The sequence below is a fragment of the Ictalurus furcatus genome, chromosome 1, assembly GCF_023375685.1.
Source record: "Ictalurus furcatus strain D&B chromosome 1, Billie_1.0, whole genome shotgun sequence".
Taxonomy (NCBI): Eukaryota; Metazoa; Chordata; class Actinopteri; order Siluriformes; family Ictaluridae; genus Ictalurus; species Ictalurus furcatus.
Window position 1 is genome coordinate 10051751 of NC_071255.1, and position 24020 is coordinate 10075770.

General features: G+C 39.6%; 1 protein-coding gene and 1 long non-coding RNA gene across 3 annotated transcripts; one reads left to right on the forward strand and one right to left on the reverse strand.

Annotated features, from left to right (window-relative positions):
• Nucleotides 1-1642: 1642 nt before the first annotated feature.
• On the forward strand, nucleotides 1643-22541 carry LOC128607370 (interleukin-6 receptor subunit alpha-like). 2 transcript variants are annotated; one of them, XM_053624145.1, is made up of 13 exons: nucleotides 1643-1737; nucleotides 5327-5416; nucleotides 10791-11468; nucleotides 11599-11722; nucleotides 13863-13903; nucleotides 14084-14135; nucleotides 15108-15280; nucleotides 15414-15568; nucleotides 16589-16736; nucleotides 19999-20039; nucleotides 21377-21428; nucleotides 21798-21906; nucleotides 22355-22541. In XM_053624145.1, the coding sequence occupies exons 2-13, from the start codon at nucleotides 5329-5331 to the stop codon at nucleotides 22539-22541; spliced, it is 1848 nt and encodes a 615-aa protein (XP_053480120.1). In that variant the 5' UTR covers nucleotides 1643-1737; nucleotides 5327-5328. The 2 variants fall into 2 exon arrangements, with proteins under 2 accessions (XP_053480120.1, XP_053480127.1); XM_053624152.1 differs by lacking the exons at nucleotides 13863-13903; nucleotides 14084-14135 and having other exon boundaries at nucleotides 1643-5416.
• LOC128607512 (uncharacterized) lies at nucleotides 20234-22414 on the reverse strand. The gene is made up of 2 exons (XR_008385882.1): nucleotides 22306-22414; nucleotides 20234-20752 (listed from the first exon to the last, which is right to left on the reverse strand). It is a non-coding gene; the product is annotated as an uncharacterized LOC128607512 (long non-coding RNA).
• Nucleotides 22542-24020: the final 1479 nt, after the last annotated feature.

The following is a 24020-nucleotide window of genomic DNA, read 5'->3' on the forward strand; positions in this document are numbered from 1 at the left end:
CGAGATCCATCTTTTCACACTGAGGACAACTGAGAGACTTGTACTATTAGCCTACATAAGGTGCAAACATTCACTGATGCTCACTGACGATATATTAAGAGCCAGCGGTGTGTAAACTTTTGAACAGGATCATCGGTATAAATTGTTAGTATTATTGGGAGACATGTAACTATCTTATTTAGCATCTGAAGGGCAGTACTGAATGAAAAAAAAAAAAAGCTCTAAATAATAACAATTTACACTGTCTTTATCTTGTCTTGTGGGCTATATGTAAACATGTTATATGAAATATCTTATTCAGGACAGAACTAAATAAACAACAACATGGGATTTTTATGATCGCTCTTATTTTGTTAACAGTATTAAGATTTAGCAGATTCTGCAAGGGGTATGCAAACTTTTGAGCAGAACTGTACATATCTACTGTAACTTTACTGTGTATCCTTTACATAGTAATGGGAATGATTCATAATTTTTAAATGATTTAAGGTACATAATTGGACCTTAAGGACCACTTTAACGAACTTTTAGAGCAAGAATGCATAGGTACACTACATGCACATTTCTAGGTATCTTTTATTAAAAGACACACTAAAGGTACAAAAGATCTCAGTGACAAGGGAAAAGTACAGTTTAGTGCCCTAAAGTGTTCAGCACGATGGCGAACATGCCATTAAAATTTCTTCCTTTTTCTGTCGACTCTGTTATTTAGTGATTCAAAATACAGTCAAAATAGCATGGACAATTTTTTATGTAATAATTGCTTAATCATATCAATACCAATCCATCATGGCTCGAATGCCACAGCCTGTTTGAGTATTGTTGTTGACCATGTGCATCCCTTCATGGGCGCAATTTACCCATCTTCTAATGGCTACTTCCATCCTAATAATGCACCATGTCACGAAGCAAAAGTCATCTTAAACTGGTTTCATAAACATGACGATGACTTCAAGGTTCTTCAGTGGCCTTTCCAGTCACTGGATCTGAATCCAGTAGAACACCTTTAGGACGTGGCAGAACAAGAGATTCACAGCATGAAAGTGTGCCTGAAAATTCTGCAGGAATTGCATGATGCTATCATGTCAACATGGGCCAAAATCAAGGGAATGTTTCAAACATCTTGTGGAATCCCTGCCATGAAGAATTGAGTCTGTTTTGAGAGCAAAGGGATGCCCTAAACAGTATTAGTATAGTGTTCCTAATAAAGTGCTCTCTGAGTGTATATATTTTCCTGCTGTTGCTGGGTGGATTATTTTATTAAACGTATTACCACATTGAGAATTGTAAACATACTTTAATAGTTCCCTTGAGTCCAGTGCAACCTGATGCAATTTTAAACCACTGCTTGGACAGACTCCAAGAAGACGCACGGTGGAAACACCTTTTATTATAAATCTTTTTATTAGCCAGGGGTCTATGACCCACAATAAGATTTAAATATGTTTAAAGCTGTTAAATATGTTTAGCTGCATTTAAAAGACAGATGCTGTAATTAGGGGAAATATTCCCCTATAAAATCCCCCTGGCATCCTTAATTCACAAGAGAAGCAAATGGCAGGATGCATCTGCTTAGGGGGCATGTCTGCCTTTTATTCACTGGTTAACATTTCATTAGCGCTACTTGTGCTGTCTTTCATAGGAAATGCTGTTTGGCTGGTGGGGGAGAGTAGCACGGCACAGTGGAGCCAGCCGTCTTTCTCAACATCATTTTACAGAGGAAACGTCCACTGGCAAGTGAGAGAAGTAGACATACTAAGAGTGAGAGTTGAATGTTTCACTGATCTTACATCTGACTGAGAACAAGACCTATGATTCCAAAAACTCATCTGTATTTAAGTAAAGATTTGATTAAATGTTTTTATTATATAATAATTTTCAATAATGTTTTGACCAATGAGAAACTGAAGAGGGTCGAAATTGAATTATGTTTAGGATATCTTATCAATGGTTTTTTTTTTTGTTTTTGTTTTTTTGTTTGTTTTTTTGCTGTTGTTGTTCTTTATGAGATGTTCTAACATTTAAAATACATTTGGTGGATGAGCCCCCTGTTGCTTTATGTGACTTTGACTGCTTTATTATATTACGTGTTGCACTACTGTAGCACAGATACCTGAAAAAGTTCATGCTGTGTCAGAGCATCTCCAAAACAGGAGGTCTTGTGAGCTGCAGTGGTTAGTACCTACCAAAAGTGCTCCAAGAAAGGACAACTGGCAACAGGGTCATGGGCGCCCAAGGCTCACTGATATATGTGGGGAGTGAAGACTAGCCCATCTGGTCCGATCCCACAGAAGCGCTACTATAGCACAAATACCTGAAAAAGTTAATGCGGGCTATGATAGAAAGTTGTCAGATGGGGCTGCGTAGCATCAGACCGGTCCAAGTGCCCATGCTGACCCCTGTCCACCGCTGAAAGTGGTAGAAAATGGGTAGGCTTGCTTGGTGAGCGTTCAATAAAATCTAAGACTAATAATAAACACAGCTAATAATCCTTGTTTTTTTGCTCTCTGTTTTTTTTTTTATTCAAATCTTGGGTGTTGGTTTGCCTTTCTTGTTTAACTTTCAGTCTCTCCTCATAAATATGACCATCGTAAGACTTTTTAAAAATTAGGTCAACATTAGCAGTTTCTGCCATTTTGTGCCAACAAGTAGCTAAGCTGCTATCTGAATAAGTAAGTGACAGATAGCCAGCTAGAATTATGAACAGCAAATCTCTTAAATTAATGCAAATAATCAAACTAAACTTTATACTTGAAATTGTAATTATTTACAAATATTTACACCACTAGTGCAGCCTCCACGAGATACTGACTGATGCCGACATATTTAGGTTTGAGATGTCAGTCATGCTCGTTACCATTTCAGTGATTGGCAGTTGGTTATGAAGTTTACTTCTGGAGTGGCTTCTGGGTGGGATTTAAAATGACTTGTTAAAAGCATGTTGTCCAATGTCCAATGTTCTGTCCCATTAAAACACATATGTGAGATTCAAGTAGACACCCAGAGAAGCATGGTATCTCTGAGAAAAGTTTGCATTAATTCAATGAACAGTACAATATTGCGTGAGATATTTGATTCATGGAAATGTTATATTCCACCAAGATTGATTAATAATATAGACACTTTCATAAACATTTCATTGCCACATTTTAACACAGATAAACCTAATGCAGAATATCCATACTTTCTTAGTCCTCTTTTCTTTCATATGTACGTGTTAAGACAGTGTTCATTACTGTCTTTAAGGATTTATGATAACTGTGATTTTGATCTACTGTGGAGCGAGAAAGGACTTTCCATTTGGAGCTGTATTTTTCACTGAAAACTGCCACCAAACAGTCACCCCTCTCCACATCGTCCCCTCTGATTGGCCCCCACGAAACATGTCCAAAGAGCACAGGACAAACAAATGTGGACCCTGTCCCCAGCAACAGTCTTAATGATGTCCAGTTAAGCATGACAAATATTGCACAAGTGGATACAGAAGTTACAGTCTTGTAGTGCACTTAAATTTATATGGAAAGATTTTCTTTAAAAGGCTCTTAGATATTAATAGCACACAGCCATGTCAAAATGGACAACAGATTATATGATCTAGAACATTTTAATTATTGTATATGCCATATATTTAGTGACTTAATTGTTTGTACAGTGCATGTGTAATCATCATATTGTACGTGTATACGTGCATACGTGTATATATGCTTCCTTTCCCAATGAACCTGATGCTATATTTAGGAGAATGCATGGACAGACTCACAGAGTTGAAGCACTGTAAAAACAAGCACACCTTTTGTAGGGTGTATGACCTACAATAGGATTTGCGAAGCTGTTGCTGGTCTGAGTATGGGTTAAGGGGAATATAACCCCGTGTTTTAGGCATTTACAGCCAGTAGTGTTTGATTCTTTGAAATGTGCTGTCTCTTAAAATGCTCACCATTTTACACACAAAAAAGCCATGGCTTTCTCACAAGCACATCCAGTGGGAAATGAGTGAAAGCTCAAGTACAGATGTTTGCTTGATTTATTCATGCATTTAGAGTTGCTGCTGAGAACTGTATTTATTTTGCTGTATTTGATTCACTATCTCACTATCTCACTATCTCCTTTTAAGTGTGCTGCTTTATTTCTCACTAATGTTCACTATCCAGCTGTGTGAGAATTACATTTCAGTTGGGTTGGGTTTTTTTTTATTTGTGCTTAGCTATTCCAAATAAAATGGACGGGGAGTGTATAGCATGGAATTTAGGTTTGTTAACTTGGTCAGTGTGTTAGAAGACTATACCTGCAATATTTTAAAGTAGTCTACTGTGCCTTATATACATGTTCTATCAGGAGCACAGATGAATACAAGGCTGTATATATTGTATGACATAACCACACAACATTACCTGTTTCAGTGAGTTTGGGATAAATCTACGTAAGCCTCATACCTCCTATGAGGGAAATATAACAGTAGTGATTTGCTTTGAAGGTTGACATGTAGTGATGTTGATGATCTAATAAGACATCTGTGTATTGCAATAAGAGACAAGCCCTTGTGTTAGCTTGTGAATGAGCATTTGCAGTTTTAATCTGTATTAAACCCTTACATCAAGAGGGTGTAGAGTCTGATGTAATGGGCAAATTATTTAAGAATATTATTTAAGAATTATATTTGGGGTTTTTTTTTCTAGCATATGTCACACTGACAGTATTGATGAGATCAATTCCAGTGATTTTATGTCAGTACTCCACTGTAAAAAGGATTACACAAAGTCCAGGTGAAATGCAGACTGTAACATATTATACATGTTGAAATTAATTGAGTTGTATAAGGATATATTTGAACAACCAGAACAACCTTTCACAATCTTAGAAATAGGTTTTCCATTATCCATCATGTTCTGAGAACTCTGGAAATTATTCTATAGGTCTCCAATGTATTTCTAGTTTGTTCCAGTGCTACATCAGCCTTCCCATCCTGTTTCCTGCTTCTGCACAGCCTTATTTGTCTCATATGTGTACTTAAGAGGGGTGACCCTGCTTTGTTATTATGCAATTTATCAAACAGAGAGTTAGCAAGAGAAAGAGAGAGAGGGAGAAGGGAGGGAAGAACTTCAGGGAAAACAACCGCCCAGCTACCAAACGCTATTTTTAAGAACTGGCTTGAGCTTGACAGACTGAGCTGAATTTTAAACATTGTAGTTCGAACCAAAAGCAAACAGCAAAAAAAAAAAGGATAATGAGGTGATATTTAATGATCTATCCTTTATGTTTCTCATGATGTTTCTCTTGTTCCTGTTTGTGATCCTCGTCAACTGCAATTATTTGGTGAACTACTGAGTCATGAGAGTCCTGATTGTACTTACTCTGCTTGTGCTGTGTGCGGCAAAAGTGCATTGTGGTCAGGACAGTCCCGCATGTCCTCGGAAAGGTAAGTGAACTATAGCCTTCATTTCAGCTGCTACTGTTAAAGAAAATGAGGAAGATGATCTGGCTGTTACTTTCAGTAGTCACATCCATTTTATCAGCAATTGGTGTGTTATATACAGTGAGGGAAAAAAGTATTTGATCCCCTGCTGATTTTGTACGTTTGCCCACTGACAAAGAAATGATCAGTCTATAATTTTAATGGTAGTTGTATTTGAACAGTGAGAGACAGAATAACAACAAAAAAATCCAGAAAAACGCATGTCAAAAATTTTATAAATTAATTTGCATTTTAATGAGGGAAAAAAGTATTTGACCCCCTCTCAATCAGAAAGATTTCTGGCTCCCAGGTGTCTTTTATACAGGTAACGAGCTGAGATTAGGAGCACACTCTTAAAGGGAGTGCTCCTAATATCAGTTTGTTACCTGTATAAAAGACACCTGTCCACAGAAGCAATCAATCAGTCATATTCCAAACTCTCCACCATGGCCAAGACCAAAGAGCTCTCCAAGGATGTCAGGGACAAGACTGTAGACCTACACAAGTCTGGAATGGGCTACAAGACCATTGCAAAGCAGCTTGGTGAGAAGGGGACAACAGTTGGTGCGATTATTCGCAAATGGAAGAAGCACAAAAGAACTGTCAATCTCCCTCGGCCTGGGGTTCCATGCAAGATCTCACCTCGTGGAGTTGCATTGATCATGAGAACAGTGAGGAATCAGCCCAGAACTACACGGGACGATCTTGTCAATGATCTCAAGGCAGCTGGGACCATAGTCACCAAGAAAACAATTGGTAACACACTACGCCGTGAAGGACTGAAATCCTGCAGCGCGCGCAAGGTCCGCTGCTCAAGAAAACACATATACATGCCCGTCTGAAGTTTGCCAATGAACATCTGAATGATTCTGAGGACAACTGGGTGAAAGCGTTGAGGTCAGATGAGACCAAAATGGAGCTCTTTGGCATCAACTCAACTCGCCGTGTTTGGAGGAGGAGGAATGCTGCCTATGACCCCTGGAACACCATCCCCACCGTCAAACATGGAGGTGGAAACATTATGCTTTGGGGTTTTTTTTCTGCTAAGGGGACAGGACAACTTCACCGCATCAAAGGGACGATGGACGGGGCCATGTACCGTCAAATCTTGGGTGAAAACCTCCTTCCCTCAGACAGGGCATTGAAAATGGGTCATGGATGGATATTCCAGCATGACAATGACCCAAAACACATGGCCAAGGCAACAAAGGAGTGGCTCAAGAAGAAGCACATTAAGGTCCTGGAGTGACCTAGGCAGTCTCCAGACCTTAATCCCATAGAAAATCTGTGGAGAGAGCTGAAGGTTCGAGTTGCCAAACGTCAGCCTCGAAACCTTAATGATTTGGAGAAGATCTGCAAAGAGGAGTGGGACAAAATCCCTCCTGAGATGTGTGCAAACCTGGTGGCCAACTACAAGAAACGTCTGACCTCTGTGATTGCCAACAAGGGTTTTTAAACCAAGTACTAAGTCATGTTTTGCAGAGGGGTCAAATACTTATTTCCCTCATTAAAATGCAAATCAATTTATAACATTTTTGATGTGCGTTTTTCTGGATTTTTTTGTTGTTATTCTGTCTCTCACTGTTCAAATAAATCTACCATTAAAGTTATAGACTGATCATTTCTTTGTCAGTGGGTAAACATACAAAATCAGCAGGGGATCAAATACTTTTTTCCCTCACTGTAAAGGTTCACCAATTAAAATAATTTTTTAATATACTCAATATGGGCATTGGTAGCTCAGTGGTTAAGACGTTGGCTTACTGATCGGAAGGTCATGACTACAAACCCCAGCGGCACCAAGCTACCACTGTTGGCCCCTTGAGCAGGCCCTTTACCCCTAACTACTCAGATGTATAAATTTGATAAATGTAAGTCACTCTGGATAAGGACATCTGCCAAATGCCATAAACATAAATTTAATATGAATGTATATCAACTACTTGTTTCCAAAGTCAACATAGTGTCTTGAACTGCTCCAAAGTGACTGCTAATCACTAATCTGTCTATGCCAACTGTAGCTGCAGTTACTTGATAAAATGATTAAGTGCATCTTGCATTTATAGAACTTCACTCTGGGATTAATAAAGTGATATTTCTATTTTTTATACATTGAGGTTGGTATTAAGATGAGTTTCAAATGATCAGATTGGTTTTGTCTATTAGTATCTCAGTGAGATTAAAACCACTGACAGGCGATGTGAATAACATTTCATTATCTTATTACAATGGCAATTGTCAAGGGGAGGGATATATTAGGCAGCAAGTGAACAGTCAGTTGTCAAAGTTGATGTGTTGGAAGCAGGAAAAATGGGCAAGCATAAGGATCTGAGCAACTTTGACAAGGGGCAAATTGTGATGGCTAGACAACTGGGTCAGAGCATCTCCAAAACAGCAGGTCTTGTGGGGTGTTCCTGGTATGCAGTGGTTAGTACCTGTCAAAAGTGGTCCAGGGAAGGACAACTGGTAAATTGGCCAGGGTCATGGGGACCCAAGGCTCACTGATGTTTGTGGGGAGTGAAGACTAGCCCATCTGGTCCCATTCCACAGAAGAGCTACTGTAGCACAACTTGGTTAAAAGTTCATGCTGGCTATGATAGAAAGGTGTCAGAATACACAGTGCATCACAGCTTGCTGTGTATGGGGCTGCGTAGCTGCAGATCGGTCAGAGTGCCCATGCTGACCCCGTCCATACCCAAAAGCGTCTACAGTGAGCACATGAGCATCAGAACTGGACCATGGAGCAATGGAAGAATTTCTCAATGACAAAGAGTTCAAGGTGTTGATTGGCCTCCAAATTCCAAAGATGTCACTTTGATCGAGAATCTATGGGAAGTAGAAGTATGACAAACAAGTCTGATCCATGGAGACCCCACCTCACAACGTATGGGACTTAAAAGATCAGCTACTAGAGTCTTGGTGCCAGATACCACAGCATGTGTTTAGAGGTCTTGTGGAGTATATGCCTCCATGGGTCAGAGCTGTTTTGGCAGCACAGGGGGAACCTACACAATATTAGGCAGGTGGTTTTAATGTTATGGCTGATCGGTGTACATTGTTATACCAGAGGTTATGTTTCATGTTGTTTGTTTTCAGAAGTCCTGGCTTCAGGTAGTTTGCATCTAGGGTCCCTGATACCTGTATCCTGATACCCTGATACTTTTAGCTATGCTCATCATAGCTGGTTCAATCTTAATGTTTTGAGAATTATCTTTTAAATACTGAAAAATCTGTAATAAAATCTAAGCAAGGACATCAGTACTCTTAGTTTTAAAGTCACTTTTATTTTGTATTGAAATAGTAACAAGTCCAGGAAGAGCAGGAGAGAGCATGTGAATGTGTGCTACAAGGAGCAAACGACTAGCAGACTGGTTATTGTACAACCCCAATTCCGTAGAAATTGGGACAGTTTGGAAAATGCAAAAAACAAACAAAAAGAGTTATTTTAAAATTCAATTCGCCCTGTGTTACACATTATTAACACATTATTTGATGTTTTACTTTGTGAATTTAATTTATTTTTGAAAATATACACTGATTTCAAATCTGATGACTGCAACACACTCCAAAAATGTTGGGACAGTCGACTGTTTACCATCACCTTTTCTTTTAATAACACTTATTAAGCGTTTGGGAACTGAAGACACCAATTGGTTAAGTTTCACAAACGGAATTTTCCCCAATTCATCCATTATGCATTGCTTCAGCTGCGCAACTGTACGGGACTTCGTTGCCTTATTTTGTGCTTCATTATTCACCATTCTCAATCGTAGACAGGTCAGGACTGCAGGCAGGCCATGCTAGCACCCGCACTCTCTGCTTAGGCAACCATGCGCTTGTAATCCAGGCAGAATGTGGTTTGGCGTTGTCCTGCTCTGGATTGCAGCATATGTTCCTGCAAAATGTGTGCATATCTTTCTGCATTAATGGTGCCTTCACAGATGTGCGAGCTACCTATGCCATGGGCCCCCATACACCCCCATACCATGACAGACGCTGGTTTTTGGACCTGACGCTGATAACAGCTTGGATGGTCCTTTCCTTCTTTGGCGTGGAGAACATGACAGCTGTTTTTTCCAAAAACTTTCAAATGTTGACTCGTCAGACCACAAAACACGATTCCACTGTGCTACTGTCTATCTCAGATGAGGGCGAGCCCAGAGAAGTCGCGGCGCTTCTGGACAGTGTTGGTGTATGGCTTCTGCTTTGCATAGTAAAGCCTTAACTTGCATCTGTGGATGCAGCGGCGAATGGTGTTGACTAACAAAGGTTTACCAAAGTATTCCTGAGCCATGTCAGGATATCCATTACAGACTCATGATGGTTTTTAAGACAGTGACATCTGAGCGATCGGAGATTACGCGCATTCTGAAGTGGTTTTCGGCCTTGCCCTTTACGCACCAAGATTTGACCGGATTCCTTGAATCTTTTAATTATATTGTGCACTGTAGAAGGTGACATGGCCAAAATCCTACCGATTTGTCTTTGGCGAATGTTGTTCTCAAAGTGTTAGATTATTCGGTGACGCATCTGTTGGCTGATTGGCGAGCCTCGATCCATCGTTGCTCTTGAAGTACTAGGCCTGTTTTGGAGGCTCCTTATATACTATGATTAGACGATTGCCTCACATCACCTTATTTCAACTCGTCACATCGTCCTAAATTGCCCGTGTCCCAACTTTTTTGGAATGCGCTGCATGCATCAATTTCAAAATAAACGTTTATCTTCAAAAAAAAAAAAACTCTGCAGTTGATGAGGTAAAACATCAAATACCTTTTTGTTTAAATACAAGTCAAAGTACATTTACAAATCACTCCTCTTTGTTTTTATTAGCATTGTCCATACTGTCCCAACTTTTTCGGAATTGGGGTAATAATAATGGCTCAAATAACGACTCATCTGTATTCCTTCTTACAAGCTTCGTACTGAAATGTAGGAAAGCCCTGGTGTGATATAGACTCTCAGTAGAATCATGTAAAAAATTTTCACAATGTCAAGAAATATACAATGCCCTGCGATGGACTATTCTTGTGTATTACTGCCTCACAAACACTGGTCCACCATGATTCTGACCAGCAGTGAGTGGTTGCTGAAGGTGATTGAGTGAAAGAATGCATAAAGCGATAACTATCACACAACTACTATAACAACAGCATTAAAAAGACATAGAAACTGATTTAATCAATGTCATAGAAATTATAGCTATGGATGGGAGCCAATTATAATTCTGATGGTTTTGTGAATGAATGTTATCTTTATTGCAAGATATTTTTATTTAACAATACAAATACCTCAACATAGTCAACATTTGACAAATTTGATGTTCATTTTCCATTAGAATCCTATCCTGGTGTGCTGACCTTGAACGTGGGGTCAGAGGTCATCCTGGGATGCAGGGGTGATGTCACTGTGGATAGCGTCCCATTAGTAATGAGTACAAAACACAAAGAGAGACTTGGGAGAAGAGGAGATGTAACTAGCCATTGGAAATCTCAAAAAGCCAGAGAGAGTCCTGGTACTACTGGAATACACAATCTACAATCTGAGAACTTTGCCACCAATGGAAAACACAAACTTCAAACTGCAACTGGAGTATATGCTAAAGTCAGTGAATCTGTAACCACTGCTAACATGGCTATAAGCTCAGCAAAGGTGCAAATGGGAAGTGGGCAAGGTTTGCAGGCTGCCAATCAATCCACTAAACCCAACAGTGTGGGCAGAGTTACAGAAGAAGGAGGGGCTTTTAGCATAACCCTGGAAATGGGTTTGAGTACTGAGAGGCGCACCACCACAGAACATGAAGAGGATGAGGACTATAACGAGAAGGTGGAGGGACTGAGAGTGACCAGGTCCATTAAGAGGCAGGCACGGTGGACCCGGAATGGTCAGCTCATGCGAGAGCGTGTGGAAAATGGTGGGGCTTTGAGACTTCCTGCGCTTCGGTTGACTGACTCAGGGAACTACAGCTGCTATAGGAGAGGCAAACTAGTTTCATCGGTTAAAATCAGTGTTGGCAGTAAGGAAACATATGTATACACACACACACACACACACACACTGACATATTGATGACAAATGATGCATAAACCCTCTGGTGTCATTCTGGTGACAAATACACCACCCAAACACTCTTATATCTCTCATAGTCCCTCCAGAGAAACCTACCCTGTCATGCTACAAGAAATCCCACATCAGCAAAATCCGGTGTGAGTGGATATCTAGACAGCCCATCATCCCACAGCCTCAGTGTTACATGTTCCTCAGGAAAGGGTAAGGGTGTGTGTGTGTGTGTGTGTGTGTGTGAGAGAGAGAGAGAGAGAGAGAGACAGACAGACAGACAGAGAGAGAGGGTGTCATTCTAAGTAGATGATTAGGGGTGTCAGAGCTGATTTATACTTCTGCAAGTGCATCTCTGTGAGCAAGTCAGGACATTGTGTGCAGACGTTTGCACAGGGTGAAGTTTTCACACAAAAAATGAAACCTTGCATTAATAGCCTAAATAGAAACCAATTGAATTCTCACTGAAACTATTTCTAGTGTTTCAATTTCTCTGTATTCAGTAGTATGAGTGGCTCTTGTACTGAAGCAATTCAATTCAACTAATGTTTAAATCCACAATTCTATCAGTCACAGAATGCTTTAGTTTGCATTTTTAATTTTTTATTTTAATTTTTTTTATTTAAATTGGGCTGCTGTGGTTCACATTACCTGGATTTTTTTTGTTTGTTTGTTTCTTTGTTTTGTTTTGCTTTTTACACATTTTTTGCATTCACATGAAATTTTCACCAGACATCAGTATTAATTCAAGAAATCCACACATATAAAGAATTCACAATATTAAAGTCTATAAATGAAGTTATGTGTAATAAAGGGGAATGGTACAGGAAAAAGTATTGAACACACTAACTGAAATGTATTTAATACTTAGTGGAGAAGCCTTTGTTTGTAATGACAGTTTCAAGACACTTTCTGTATGAAGAAATTAATGGGCCGCAGTATTCAGGTGTGATTTCGGCTCATTCTTCTAAACATACTGTCTTTAAATCTTGTTCAATTGGATTCGAGTCAGGTGATTGACTGGGCCATTCTAACACCACCATTTTTTTCTCTGAAACCAATTGAGAGTTTCCTTTCCTGCATGCTTTGGATCATTGTCCTTCTGGAAGATCCAACCACATCTCATGATCATCATCCTGGTGGATATCAGCAGATTCTTCTCAAGAATCTACCGGTAAAGAGCTCCATTCATCGTTCCTTCAATTATATGAAGTCTGCCATGTGATGAAAAACAGCCCCACACCATGATGCTTCCACCTCCACACTTCACTGTTGGTGTAGTGTTTTTAGGGTGATGTGCAGTGCCATTTCTTCTCCAAACATGGTGTGCAGTATGACAACCAAAAAGTTAAATTTTGCTCTCGTCTGACCAGACTACACTCTCCCAGTATTTCATAGGCTTGTCCAAATGAGTTGTAGTAAACTTTAAACGAGCTTCGACATGCCTTTTCTTTAGTAATGGAGTCTTGCGGGTGAGCGTGAGCAGTGGAGTGCATTGCCTATTGTTTTCTCTGTGATGATGGCACCTGCTGCCTCCAAGTGTTTCTGGAGCTCTTTCTGTGTGGTTCTTGGCTCTTGGGCTACTCTTCTGACTATTCTTCTGATTCCCTGGTCAGAAATCTTGTGAGGAGCTCCTGTTCGTGGCCGGTTGATGACGGAGTGATGTTGCTTCCACTTGTGCATAATGACCCCAGTGGTGTTTACTGGAGGATTCAGAAGTTTTGAAATACGTCTGTATCTGATTCCATCAATATGTTTCGCAATAAGGTTGCAAAGGTCTTGGAGAAAGTGCTCTTTGCTTTTACTTATCATGATATGTTTCTTGTGTGACACCTTGGTAAAGAAAAGCCTTTTTATAGACCATCAATTTACTAACCCAGCTGATATTAATTTGCACAGATAGGAGGTATAATTACTTACAGATTTCAGCTGGTCCCTTCCCTTACCTTGCCTTGGAGTACTGCTTTTTCTTAGCGCGTTCAATACTTTTTTTGCTGTCATTCCACTTTATTACACATAACTTCATATATAGACTTTAATATTGTGAATTCTTTATATTTCTTGAGTTAATACTGATGTCTGTTGAAAGTTTCTTGTGAATAGCCTCATAGGAAATATATTTACTGAAAAAAACATTGACGCATTCAATACTTATTTCCCCCACTGTATATAAGTCAAAGAAGGTTACTGAGCTTTGAAGATTTTTTGCATTATGTAAGGAAACCGGCGTTTAAAGGGGTAAAATTTTGAAATTGAATGAATGTTTGATAGTTATGATCAGAAATGATGCTGGTAAAAAAATTGAAGTCAGTGAAAGTGAAAAAAAAATTCACATATAATATTTCTATGACAGATTTTTGACATGGACATTTTTGTCCTTTATGGACCTGAGTGGTAGGTGTTTTTTTTTTTTTTTCATCTGACACTGCATAAAAAATATGAATGCATCAAAAATAATGTTGTAGTTAATCATTGACATATCAAAGACTGTAACAATCAATATATACTATTGATTGTTATTATATTAATATATATTATATTATTATATTTTAATATGTAATATTTTTATGACAGTTTTTGGACATGGACATTTTTGTCCTCTATGGACCTACAGTATCTCACAAAAGTGAGTACACCCCTCACATTTTTGTAAATATTTGATTATATCTTTTCATGTGACGACACTGAAGAAATGACACTTTGCTACAATGTAAAGTAGTGAGTGTACAGCTTGTGTAACAGTGTAAATTTGCTGTCCCCTCAAAATAACTCAACACACAGCCATTAATGTCTAAACCGCTGGCAACAAAAGTGAGTACACCCCTAAGTGAAAATGTCCAAATTGGGCCCAATTAGCCATTTTTCCTCCCCGGTGTCATGTGACTTGTTAGTGTTACAAGGTTTCAGGTGTGAATGGGGAACAGGTGTGTTAAATTTGGTGTCATCGCTTTCACACTCCCTCATCTTCTTATAGCCTAGGCCATCTTTATGTAGAGCAACAATTCTTGAACTTCCAGTGACCAGTATGAGGGAGTGTGAGAGCGATGAATCTCTTAAATCTTACTTAAATCTTGGCATCAATGCACAACCGATTAATCTGTCTAGTCATGCCATGATGTCCCACTGCTCAGCTTCTGCCTTTCTTTTAAATGATTTCTCTTCATAGTCCAAAAGAAAAAGGAAAAGAAGATTTCAGGACTCAGTGGTCAGATACACACAAACAAAATTTTAAGGTGTGATTATTATTAAAATAAGGATGTGTACAGGCAGAGAACTTTAGGCCTGCCATCATACGTACTGGTTTTAAATGTTATACCATTACTGTGATTTTCATCACAATAAAATTCACCATAGTCATCAGGTCAAAACCTGTGTACCTCTGCCAGCAAGTTGCTATGTAGCACTGTCTTCTTATAAACGTACCCTTAAACAGAACTGACAATATTATTGCTATCTTTGGTCATTCTTAAATTTCAGATAACAAGGGATATTAGACTACAGTGCTGGATCTAATAATCATTGTCACTGCATTCGTATGTTGGAAATGTACTGTAACCCCACTAAAGCAGCTGCAACTATTCATTCTCTTTCTTTTAAGATTGGAGAAGATCTCCCATGTGAATTGTTCATACTCTGATGCATGCTCCTGCTGTCAGTGTGCGTTACCCAGTATGGAAAATGACAGAAATGTATATACAGTTCAACTATGTGTGACCAACACAGCAGGCAATTCCACAAGTTCTACATACAGCTACATTCCTCAAAACATCAGTGAGTGTGTGTGTGTGTGTGTGTTGGGGAGAGGGGGTATTGTCATATTTGTAGTGTAGATCTGATTATAATGTTATTGTATGTTACTGGTTTAACCCTATCCCCTCTCTCTTTTTCTCTCTCTGTATCATAGTTAAGCCAGATCCTCCAGTTGAAGTTAAAGTGAAGCCAGTCAAGGGTGAGCCTCACATGTTGAATGTCTCTTGGTCGTCACCTACCACCTGGATGTGGGACTTGTTCTACACCCTTCGCTTCCAGCTTAGATATCGTCCTCTACATGCCAAACAGGTAGAATGAAGGTGTGTGTGTGTGTGTGTGTGTGTGTGTGTGTGTGTGTGTGTGTGTGTTCTCATATTCTACTTCTGTGTATATTTGTATATATACTCAGCAAAAAAAGAAACAACCTCTTACATTCAACTGCTTTAATTTCCAGCAAATTTCTTAACATGTGTAAATATTTGTATTAACATAAAAACATTCAACAACTGAGACATAAACTGAACGAGTTTCAGAGACATTTGATGAACAGAAATGGAATAATGTGTCCCTGAACAAAGGGTGGGTCGATAGCAAAAGTAACAGTCAGTATGTGGTGTGTTCACCAGCTGCTTTAAGTACTAGAGTGCATCTCATCCTCATGGACTGCACCAGATTTGTCAGTTCTTGCTGTGAGATGTTACTCCACTCTTCCACCAAGGCATTTACAAGTTCTCGATCACGTCTGGGGGGGGACGCATGGTTACACGTAATTTTCCACTGCAAGGACAACCTGCTGTCCTTCCTGTCTCCCTGTAGCACTGTCTTAGGCATCTTACATTACAGACATTGCAGTTTATTTCTCTGGCCACATGTGCAGTCCTCATGCCTCCCTGCAGCAGGTCTATGGCATGTTCACGCAGGTGAGCAGGAACACTAGGCATCTTTCTTCTGGTGTTTTTCAGAGTCAGTAGAAAGGTCTCTGTAGTGTCCTAACTTATTGTAACTGTGACCTTCATTGCCTACCGCCTGTAAACTGTTTGTGTCTTAAGGACTGTTCCACAGGTGCATGTGCAATAATTGTTTATGGTTCATTGAACAAGCAGGAAAAACCTCATTTGAACCCTTTCAGATTAAGATCTGTAAAGCTTATTTGGATTTTACAAAATTATCTTTAAAATACAGTCTCCTGAAAAAGGGTATACAGTATAAGAGAACCTTACATACAAATTGGGGTAAATGTACAGTCACATAATCTAAAAGAACCAATATGTTTATTTGTGTGTGTGTGTGTGTGTGTGTGTGTGTGTGTGTGTGTGTGTGTGTGTGTAGTATCAGCAGGTGGTCGTGGAGAGTAGAGACTGGTTGATTTTGGATGCTCTGCCACACACTGACCACGAGATTCAGATTCGAGCAAAAGACGAGTATGAAGGGCACTGGAGCGACTGGACTAGTCCTGTGCATGCACACACATGGACATGTAATTACAGTGCATATACATACATGCAGTCAACTGCAGAATTATGACACAAGTTCAAAATGATTATGCACAACAATTCAATTATACATCCAAATCCCAAATCCATGCAGAAACTGTTGCAGAAACACAAAATCTCTGTTTTGCAGTGGCCATCTTTGTCTCTGAGTATATCATGAGACAAAGAGCCATAATATAAGCAAGGAAGGTGGGTGTGCCCTGACAAATGCAGCAGCATTCTAATGCCTCTAGACCTCAGAGGAGACAGGGCTACCTGTGTACATCTCAAAAAACACCTATGGTGCTAGAGAGTGGCTGTAGTGAGAAGTACAGAACCTGGAAAGCAAAACTCATAAAGCACCGGTTTTCTGGGGTGAGGGGAACATGGAAATAGGTGTCGCGCAGATCCATGAACATGAACCAGTGAATCCAGTGCTCTCAAAGGACATCAACATGAAACTTAAAGAAATTGATTGTGGAGGTTATTATTAATTACATAAACATGCATGTACAAAATAGTTCCCTTTCAAAGGGAACTCTGTGTTGCGTTACGCATAACACTATGGGGAGCGCCCTCGTGCAACCGGCATCTGAAGCTTGTGTAAAATCATGCCTATTTACAGGCCAGCAGTGATCAGGTGACGTGGCAATTAAGCACGTCGCGTGATATACAGTATATATGGCACCTGTAAACCGCACCATCAGTCTTATTATCTTCAGTGAGACTGCATGTCGGTTGTTTGTGTAAAGAAACAAAAAGACACTTCATTTCCTCTCTATCTTTTCTCAAAATCTCTGGACTTTTCTATCCCTTTAAAAAAAGAGAAGAAAAAAAAGAATGAGCGAGAGAGAACAGTATGAGTGAGAGAATTCAGGAAGTGTGTTACGCCTTGCTCCCATTTCATCACGGGGAAGAGTGCACACTTTCTGTGTGAAGTGTCTAGGTGTGGAGGATGCGACGGCAGCCCTCGAGAGGTTTGACCGTGCGCACTGTAATGCCTTACTTTAGGCAGCTCCGCTCGCGACTCGCTCTCTTCTCGGAAGCCGAAGCGAATTGGGTTTCAGAGCCTCGCGGATATGGGTCTCAGGTCCGGGGGATCTCTTATGGATCCGGAAGAGGAGCCGGAGACGAGCGCTGCTCTATCTCTTGCTCTGTCTTCCAGGTCCAGCTCTCCACTGGATTTTGGAGCTTGCGTCACGAGTCCTCCTTCCGCTATGGAAAGCAAAAAAAATAAATAAATAAAAACCCACCTACATACACAAAAATAATAGTAATTCCACTCTGACTCCGAGGAGCCAGAATGGTGTGCTAAAAACTGAGAGCAGCATATAAAGAGCTGCTTGAAGTGATTACTAAGGCTGGATGAGCTTTTTTCTCCCCAGTGAAAGTAAATCCCTCACACTGCCGAAAACTCCCTTTTTTCCAGAAGTGCATGACAAAATATCAGGCTTCTCGGGGTAAACCGTTCATAAGCCGTATTTATAACCCCACGATGTTAGATTATTCGGGGAATTATTGTGGGGAATGAACGGCATGGCTATTTAGCTATGCTGAAGTTGGAGGAGGCGCTTGCGAGCTACCTCTCTCCATTGACGGCAGGTAATTTAGGGGGACAGGCTTTGCCATCCAAGCCACCGTGTAAGGCCACTGTGGCATTGGTGGGCAAGGCCTATGCAGTAGTAGTCTTGCGTGTGGGTCACTGCAGACAGTGACAGTGTTGCAGGCCTACCAAGCAGACCTGCTGAGTGAGCTCGACATATGGCGGCATTCAGCCAGGTCCTTCCCTGTTGTGTCGAGTTCACCAGGGCATCCCGTTGGTATGACGGAGTGGGTATTCTCGTTCCCATAGTGTTATGCTAAACGCAACGTGGAGTTCCCTTTGAAAGGGAACGTCTGGGCTACGCATGTAACCCTGTTTACTGAGAAGGGAACGAGACGTTGCGTAGCTTTGTCATACCGGGGTAGGCCTGTGAATTGCCTCACCGCTTCAGATAATAGAGGCTGACAGCATGGTTCACAGGTGCCATATATATATATATATCACGCAACACGCGTAATTGCCACGTCACCTGATCACGGCAGGCCTATAAATAGGCATGATTTTACATAAGTTTCAGATGCCGGTCGCGCGCGCAAGAGTGCTCCCCAAAGTGTTACATGCATAACCCAGACGATTTGTGTGTCAACCACCTTTATATATTCATAAAAGTAAACTCTTAAATCAGCAATATATTTAAATTTATACTGTACAGTATACTTTACAGTCCAAGCAGTCCAGTTCAGTTAATACTTGTCTCTGAAAGTTAGCAGTGTTTACTATCTCTAACCAGATATTAGTGTATTGCATTCCCAGAGAGCACATGATTTCTGGTGGCTAGGAGTCCCTTGGCAGTGAGCCAAACAGATGAAAATAATCCTTACGTGCAGTGACGTTATGCAAGCAGGACATTTCTCAATCACTTCTCATAGGAGCTCAATACTCGAAGCTGTGATATGCATGTTGAAATACATAATAAGGGAAAAAACGAAAGAGCCTCTATGTTAAAACAAACAGACACAACTAATTATGCTAACGTGTCAGAAAATCCACTGCAAAATGAACTCATTTACCGTGGTGTTGCACATATAGTATAGTAGCTTTATAGTATTGTTAATTTACTGTATATACACTCTCCATTTACTTTATTAGGAATATCTGTACACATGCGCATTCATGCAATTGTCCAATCAGTCAGTCATGTTGTAGCATTTACCATGGCATGGCTGTTGGTGTCAGATGGGCTAGTTTGAGTATATAAGAAACTGCTGATCTTTTCAGAGGAGATTGGATAAACTGGTTCAAGCTGACAAGAAGGCAATAGTAATTCAAATAACCACTCTTTACAAACATAGTGAGCAGAAAAGCATATCAGAATGCACAACACATTGAACCTTGAGGCAGTTGGGTTACAACAGCAGAAGACCTCACCGGGTTCCACTCTTGTCAGCCAAGAAAAGGAATCTGAGGGTACAGTGGGCACATACTCATTAAAACTGAACAGTTTTAGAAAGATTAGCAAAAGACCAAGTGACATTGTTTTCCCAAACTTCAACTGTCCGGTTTAGGTTAACCTGTGCCCACAAAAAAAGCTAATTTCCTCATGAGATCAGCCAAATGTACCCACAAAATTATTTCGTATGTTAATCAAAAGGGGGACATAAGATAAAAATTGACAAACAAAAGAAGCCACAATATAACATAATCGTGTATGTTTGTCTTTATAGCTCCTGAAATCACTGTTGCCCCTGACGTTAATACCAGTCTGGTAAGTTCTGCCTCTCCAAATACACTCACATACAGACACATATACACACACAGTAGGGAGGAAGAAAAATATTGTTTAAGGATCATAGTTAGATAGTTACAGAGGTTTGGGGCATTAAGGCTAATAGGACAAAATACAACTTTATCGTATTGTCAATTTACTGTCCAGTGATAATGCACGGTAGTCATATCAAGTCAAGTCAAATCAATGGCTTTATTGTTATTTCAACCATATACAGCTGGTACAGTACACAGTGAAACGAAACAACGTTCCTCCAGGACCACGGTGCTACATAAAACACGACACTAACCACATGAGACACCGAACCAAATAAGACCTACACATTCTATATAAAGTGCACATGCAAACACCAGAAGACAGTACAGTAAATATTAAAACATGACAATGGGCACAGTAAATGACAGTGTAGCACCGACCAATACACAGTTCTAGTGTGAAAGTGTCAGATATACTATAACAGGTAGTGTAAAAGAGTAAAAGTATAATAAAAACTGCTGTGAATATAAACATAACATATTATGACATAGCATTCAGCAGATTAGCTTATACCATATATGGACATAGCAGTTATTGCAGTCGCAGCCAGATCTATCAAAGTCTGATCTTCACAATATGCTTGTGGAAGTGTATCATGGCAGGAAAACAGGAGCTTTCTGTGGGTCTCGGGAAAAGAGTTGTTGATGCTCCTCAGGCTGGAAAAGATTACAAAACCATCTATTAAGAGTTTGGTCTCCACCAATCCACAGTCAGACAGATTGTATACAAACGGAGGAAATTCAAGTCCATTGTTATCCTCCCCAGGAGTGGGGTCAACTAATAAAGATTACTCCAAGAGCAAATTGTGTAATATCATGGTTTGGGCCTGTTTTGCTGCATATGGGCCAGGACGGCTTGCCATCATTGATGAAACAATGAATTCTGAATTATACCAGCAAAGTCTAAAGGAAAATGGCAGGACATCTGCCTGTGAACTGTTCACAACTTTCAAACACCACATGTGTAGAAGCACACACTGGATAGTGCGGAGGAGGTATTAATGTAGCAAGTACACAATCTGCACTCCTAATACATAATAGATATAATAGAACTAATATTGGCTCAGATCACATTTCTTCAGTCATTAAAGTGAAATAGTCCATGTTACTTTGTTTGAAAGTGAGAATACATTAAGGTTTAATTGTGTTGTCTATTTAAGGAGAAAAAGGTTCAGTATATTATCGTTAACTGTATTCTGCAATTTCTGTTCAATTAATTGTTGAGGACCATGTATAAACGCCATGTCTCTTAAGAGCTGTCTTATCGGCCCACTGTATTAGGAGTCAGATTGGATATTTCCTGAAGGGTCTGGAAGGCCAGAAGTTGAAGTGGGTGAGTATGTGACAGAGATGGTGGATATTGTGTTTATTTGTTTGTGTCCATATTCGCTCATGAGGCAAAATAAACCTAACTTGTGTGGTTTTCCTCTTAGAAATGTCATTTTCAAAAGAAACTAAACATTTAATCTAAAACACAAGTAGATCAAATAGAGGAATTATTTTCATTTGTGGTACCTAATGATGTACAGTATGGGTTTGTGCTGAAGTTCATTTAAAGTTGTGTTATTTTGTTGTCTGTCATTGATCAAGAGGGTACTGCATTAAAAGGAAAAGAAATCATGGCATCAGTAATGTAACCACCTTTGTGATAGATCTCTCTCTCTCTCTCTCTCTCTCTCTCTCTCTCTTTCTGGTGTGACAGAGATTAGACCTGCTGCTGACGGTGATGGTGTAATGTGGGTGAATGTGATGTGCGTAGTGGGAGTCTGTCTCCTTTTCACCTTCGTTATAATCTCTGTCTACTCTCTCAGGTACTTCTGCACTTTCTTAATTCAGTTTCTGCTTCATAAATCTCTTCTTTCATGTTAGGTCAAAGGTCAGTGATAGAGCTGAGCGACTGTGGGCCCACAAATACCCCATTGGTAGTACTGAGATTTGAATTTACAAATCTTATTTCATCCCTAAAATATTCCAAGACGTCAGATCTATATTAGCATTCCTAATCTGTGTTATTTATACAGCACATTTTATACACAATACAGCTCACATTGCTTAACAGTGAAGGCAGAGCAAATTCATTAAATGATCACAATTTAATTATGTATATCTCAGGTGTAAAGTGAATACGAAGAACAATAAATAAAAACAAAAACCAGAGACAGATAATAATCAAATATTAATAAATAAATAGTAAAATGGCTTGCGGTGACCTTGGTCCCTTGTTTTCCTCATGTGTTTCTGCCTTCCCTTTTCTCTCAGAAACAGAAAGACGTTCATTTCTAAAAAGAGCAAGGAGAGTGTCTCTTCAGCCTGCTCTTGTTCCTCTCCTTCTCCTCTCCTTCAGCAGCCCCTGATGACTCAGAGAAGCAATCTTCAGGAAGGGGAAGGCATCTACTTGCATAATGTGGAATACTTTTTATCTCCCTGTGGGCCTGCTGGGTCTTAAGCAAACAAGCTGTACTGTTCCAAGGCCTCAGTATTCTGTGAAAGCGCATGCACACGCACACACACACACACACACACACACTACTATCCTTGTGTGTGTTATTAAATGTCCATTGGCATAGTTAATTATTATTAACACACACTTTCAATCATCTCTCTCTCTCTCTCTCTCGTCTTTTGTACAGTACATCTAGTCTTTTCAGCTTAATAAAGTGTCTTGTTTTTGTGACTGACATAGAAGTAAATTACTGTATTGGGTGTTTATTTTCATATATTGGGATATGACTACATTTTCAGCCTTCATCTGCCTAGGGTAAACAGGGTAAAGCTATGGGTTTTCCTAAAGGCTTTGTGTAAATTCAGATAAAATGTTGTTTAATGTGCAAAATAACCTGAAACTGTGAATCAGTGGTATTGACCTAAACTTCATCCACTTCCTGAACTACTGCTGCAACCCCCAAGTGGTTCTCAAAATCTTACACACTCTGTGAAACTGCTGTTTTTGCTAATTCTGTTTTTAGATTGAAGAAATATCTTGTTTTGTTCCGTTTTGTTTTTACAATTACGTACACACATTTTTTCAATACTACGTTCACTTTTTCAAAGCTCATACAGTTGGCACAGTACTCTTTACCATCATGCAGCTCAGCACAGCAGTTAACTTCATCCAAAATGCACTAAAACTACTGAAACACTTCATACACACGTAAAAACAAACTCATTCCCCCGGAACACTAGCAAAGCTTCTCTCTTAACAAGAGCCCTTTATCACTCATAACACAATGCCCTGAAAAACACTAACATCAGTTAACACTGCCAGATTTATCATTCTGTCTTTTTAAATACTTAAACCAACATTCGAGTACAAAACAGGAACATGGTACCTCTTTACTGTACAGAATGTACTGGAGTATACATTACAGGAATTAATAAAAATGCTACAATATACTTGTGTGCTTTATGTAATTTTTTTGCGGGGAATGAATCCAACATTTAAAAAATTTAGACTATTAAAAAAAAGTCCAAAAGTAAAAACAAAATATGTACAGTATATTCTCTGTATTTACATAGACAGACATGTGAGACATCACATCAGCAAAAAATAAAGGGGTTTTTTTTTTTTCATGTACAACACAATAAAAAAAATCATGCACTGAATTGATTCAAATTATAATAAGGTTGTGAGTTCAAATCCTAGCACTGTCAAGCTGACCTAACCTAGATATCGTAGAAACACTGGACATGGGGCAGGAATTCACCCTGGATGGTGCACGAGTCAATTGCAGGGCACCATACACACACATATACAATCACATATATACACACATACACACAAACATTCATAACCAGAAGCAATTTATCTTAGCCAGTCCACCTCTGGCATGTTTATACAGTAAGAATTGGGAGGAAACCGGAGAACACAGAGAATTGCCACATGGATATAGAGAGAACAGATAGGCATGGTAGCCTGAGCTCAGGA